The 4324-nt window shown below is 40.6% G+C and overlaps 1 protein-coding gene across 1 annotated transcript in view; it reads right to left on the reverse strand.

The window, feature by feature from the left end:
• The window catches only part of waplb (WAPL cohesin release factor b), an 18397-nt gene that overhangs the window by 11660 nt on the left and 2413 nt on the right, over positions 1-4324 (reverse strand). Inside the window, exon 4 of the mRNA XM_034860751.1 lies at positions 3378-3502. Coding sequence (XP_034716642.1) covers positions 3378-3502 — 125 coding nt within the window. The remainder of the gene's footprint in view (positions 1-3377; positions 3503-4324) is intronic.

The raw sequence follows: 4324 nt of genomic DNA on the forward strand, positions 1-4324 counted from the left end.
GGACGCCTACGCCACCCGTCCCGCCCACCCGCCGCTAAGCAGCATGGGAGAGATGAGAGGAAAAGACGGTGGTGGGTGAGAGTGGCAAAAAAAATAAAAGACTTACTTGGCATTGCTGGGTGAGCATTTACAGCCAACTGCCTTCTTATTGGCTAGAGGTTGGTTGGCAGTATTGAAAACATGCTGATAGCAAGTTAAAAACCCTTTATTAATAAATGGATCACCGATGCATTGATTCATGTATCTGGAACGATGTATATCGATTAAATCCTCAATGATATCAATACAAAGTGAATATATATAGATACATAGTGATTTTTTGGATGTGCCTTTGTTTTCAAATACCCACTTTATATTTATACTTTTTATTTTAAAAAGTATTTACTTTAAATGTATGGAAGTGCTTTGTTACGAAACTGTCAAATCATATTTTAGTTGCTTTTTATGAACGTGGCACAAAAAGTAGTGGTAGATTATTTCTCTGTGGTAACAAAGCTTTTTGGCATTAAATGGTATACTCATGGAAAGCCCGTTTAATTCCCTTTCAAACGGCGCCCCACTTGTAAGGAGCGAGCATTCATGGGATGAGCAGCAGGGCTGAGTACGTGGGTTGAGCTCGTGAAAGATTTGCCAAATCTTCTCTGCCAATGCCAAACAGCTTATTCTGACTCCTTTGGTGTTTGGTGGACTGAAGTTTGAAGAAATAATACATATTGGCAATTTAACAATTTATTCATTTCACCAACCAACGTTGGCACCTGACTGGCAACACCTGGGGGAACCAGAAGCCAAAGTATAAATAACACCATAAAGGAAAGGGAAAAAGTCAAAAAGCAGAATACATCACTTTAAGGTATAGTACTGCTTTGGTGTCAAAACTCAGATATCATATCAGCAGTTAGTTCTACAACATGACGGACAGATAAATATCAAACAGGGTGTGGGATGACAAAAACAAAAGCTGCATTAATGGTACAACAGTGAAAAGAGTCACACTGGAGCTCTAGAGAGGAAAATCTCATTTTTGCTCATCCCATAACAAACTTCCACTAAATACACTTAATAACGATGAATACATCCACACTGTTATTATGGTAAAATCTAACATCTCCCAGCGTCCTCGGTGGAATAACCCAACAGCAGACACACTCCGCTTACTGAGGCAGAGTTTTGACAACTCCTCCTTAGGGCGCTCACTTCCAAGAGCTATCACTTCTGTAATTCCCTCGTTAACTCTCATTGCAGCAAGAGTGAGGGAGCCAGAATGTACCGAGTAAGTATGAATTATTGAAAGTATTTCGGAGCATGAAGGGAGGGGGATGAGGGGTGAGGTGCAGACTATTGTTTGGGGAGGTAAAACGCAACAACCGAGTGGTCAAGAGGAAGTTAAGGAGACCGAGAGGAGAGCACATTATTGTACTGAGAGAGGAAGAGGGATGTTACTGGGAGTCAGGGTATGAAACAGGAGAACGAGAGAGAGTACATTAGGAACGTTATGCTCCTAAGGGCAACGTGACGGTGAATACTGTCATCACAGAGGAAGTTAACTTTACTTTTGGCACTTCAAAAGTTGCCTGCAGGTGCTGAGAGAGAACTTCTCAACAAAGTTACCTCTGAGACTACTGACGACGTAACCAGAGAGCAGGAGACAGTCCGCTTACAGGGGCGCTGCCCAGGACTCGTTTAAACTGTTAAAAATGTTATTTTCTTTTGGACTGCATAGTTGAATAGAAGTTTAGACATTTTAACTCTTGTGTTGTCTTCCAGCGTACCTGTAATTTTTTGTTTTTGAGTCAAAATTTCAAATGAACAACCTCAGATCAACGTTTTGGTCGTCTTTGTCGACCCTTTTGGGGCTTTCCCCCGATGTTTTTGTCACTTTTTTTAAACGTTTGTTAACTTTTTCTGAGCCTTTTTTTACATTTTTGTGGATTTTTCCCCAAATTTTTAAAGCTTTTTTTTTTTTCTTTACATACTTTAGTCACTGACATTTTTGTCTTTTTTTATTTTTTTTACATTTTTGTCACTTTGTTCGGCATTTGTTTCACATTTTTATTGACATTTGTCTTTTTTTATTTTAGTTATTTTATTGAGGACATAAGTTTCCTTCTCTCCAAATGCTATAAGATTGACGAAATAAAACCCAAATTCAATGAAAGTAATCATTATTACTGATTATTGAACTTGTGAGGAGCGTTGTTGGGAGCCACCCGTGATACTGATTTGGAAGATTTGTTTGAAGGAAACCCAAATTTCTGATATAGAAACTTTTTGGAAAAGGTGTCAAATTTGACCCGAAGACACCAGAAGGGTTAAAAACAGCTGTGTGTGTTAGATGCTGGCCGGATGCACTGACGTAGCTGACTTTCCCCTGATGGAGTACACACAATTTGGGGTAATTAAAAAAAAAAAACACAAGCAATATGTAATATATAAACACCAGGCGCAGTGGCTCTTGTGTCATAATTACTATGTTCTAGCTAATCCCGATCCCCATCTACAAAAAACTATTTAAATTCAGGAATGAGTCTTGCTAATAAACGGCTAAAATCATTCATCACTTCAAGCAACTGTGATGGAGAGAGGCCTTGAAGAGCTCGCTAAGACAGACTCAGCAAAGTGCACGGAGATGTGATTACCAACACTTCCACAGCAAAAATGAAACTATAATCAAATGATCAGTTCCATCCCAGTTTTGCACCTGATTTAAGGCTTTCACTGCAGTGAGATTCATGCAAGAGCAAAAATAACCTCGAGCAGGAAACGCTGACGAGTAAATTGGAGTTACTTAAGACTTGCACTTCTGCTGATCTGGATTGAGGGACGGCATTGATTTCTTCTAATGGCCCAGTGACGGGCCATTAGCACGCTGATAAATAAGAATAGCCGTTCAGAGATGTGCAAAGACGACTCAATCCATGCCCTCGGACAGCCATGAATGAACCAGTGCCCCACACACACACACACACACACACACACACACACACACACACACACACAGTGTGGGTAACAGATCAAGAAAGCAACATAATCAAAGCCCTGGAACCATATAAGAGACTTTCTTGTCTTACGGTCTGCATGCCGACGCATCAGTCACCCGTATAATGACAATCTGATCATTTGTAAGTATTTTGCATCTTGTTTTAACTTCCTGGTCCACATAAGCCACGGTACAACCTAGCATTAATATGCCTTGGTGTGTATTTAGAGCGGTCCACTTGTGATCAGATCAACGAAGATGGTCTCTAATGCCGGGTCAGAACAGAGCCATTTTCAACAAGTGGCATCTCAAAAACTGAGAGGGTGTGACATGAAATGTCAGCCAACACTAAGCAACCAGGCGGTGATGTGGGTGCACTCAGGGTGCTGTGTCTGACCTTCTTGTGTGCGCTGAAGATCCTCCGGAAGTTGTCTGGGTTATTCTCTGTCGGTTTGCCCTGAGACGGTCTCCTGGGAGCCGCGGCAACCACCCTGAGGCCATCCTCGGAGAAGTCCAGGACGTCTGCGGACACAAAACATCCACTCGCCATCACTAAAAAACACACAGTAAGTCAGCATGAGGGGAAATCTTTACAATGCTGGGATTATTGGTCCAATTTACTGGAACAGAGCTTTCAATTCATTTATACTTTTCAGGTGATCCTCCTTGTGTTATGGCATGCCCCAATATTCAGTTTTAACAGAACATACTGTACATCACACCAAGGGAATTACGTACTTTTGAAAAATAATAAGAAAAACTAAAAGTGACTCTCTCTGTGTCAAGTTGTGCCGTTCGTCAGACTCTTCAGTTTATCTTCTGTGGCCTTGTAGAGACAAACTGTAAGCATCGAAATCTGAAGCTTCAAGCACGAGGTATTGTTTGTTATTAGGGCATTGTGCACCGTGTGTGTGTGTGTGTGTGTGTGTGTGTGTGTGTGTGTGTGTGTTTGTGTGTGTGTGTGTGTGTGTGTGTGTGAGATTGTAAGTGTAGGATTGGGTCATAGTGTCCTAGGGGTGGGCATCACCAGATGCTTACCCAATACAATATCACGATACAATATTATTGCGATTTTAAACATATTGCAAAATTTTGCAATACAATGCAATTTATAACCTTTATTCCAACTTCTAATTTTCCCCTATTTCAAATAATGTCCCCAAAAGTGAAAATCTGTTTTATCTAAAAGATACTTGTCATGTGTTCATATCAACTCAATTTTATTGCTGCAAAATGGGTATGTCAAGCAGAAAAACTGACCAACACATAAAAATAGATCCATACTTGGCGCCTATGTATTGATACAGTATAGCCACTGAAAATATCGCAATACTATGCTGTTTC

The sequence above is a fragment of the Etheostoma cragini genome, chromosome 21 (genome assembly GCF_013103735.1).
Source record: "Etheostoma cragini isolate CJK2018 chromosome 21, CSU_Ecrag_1.0, whole genome shotgun sequence".
Taxonomy (NCBI): Eukaryota; Metazoa; Chordata; class Actinopteri; order Perciformes; family Percidae; genus Etheostoma; species Etheostoma cragini.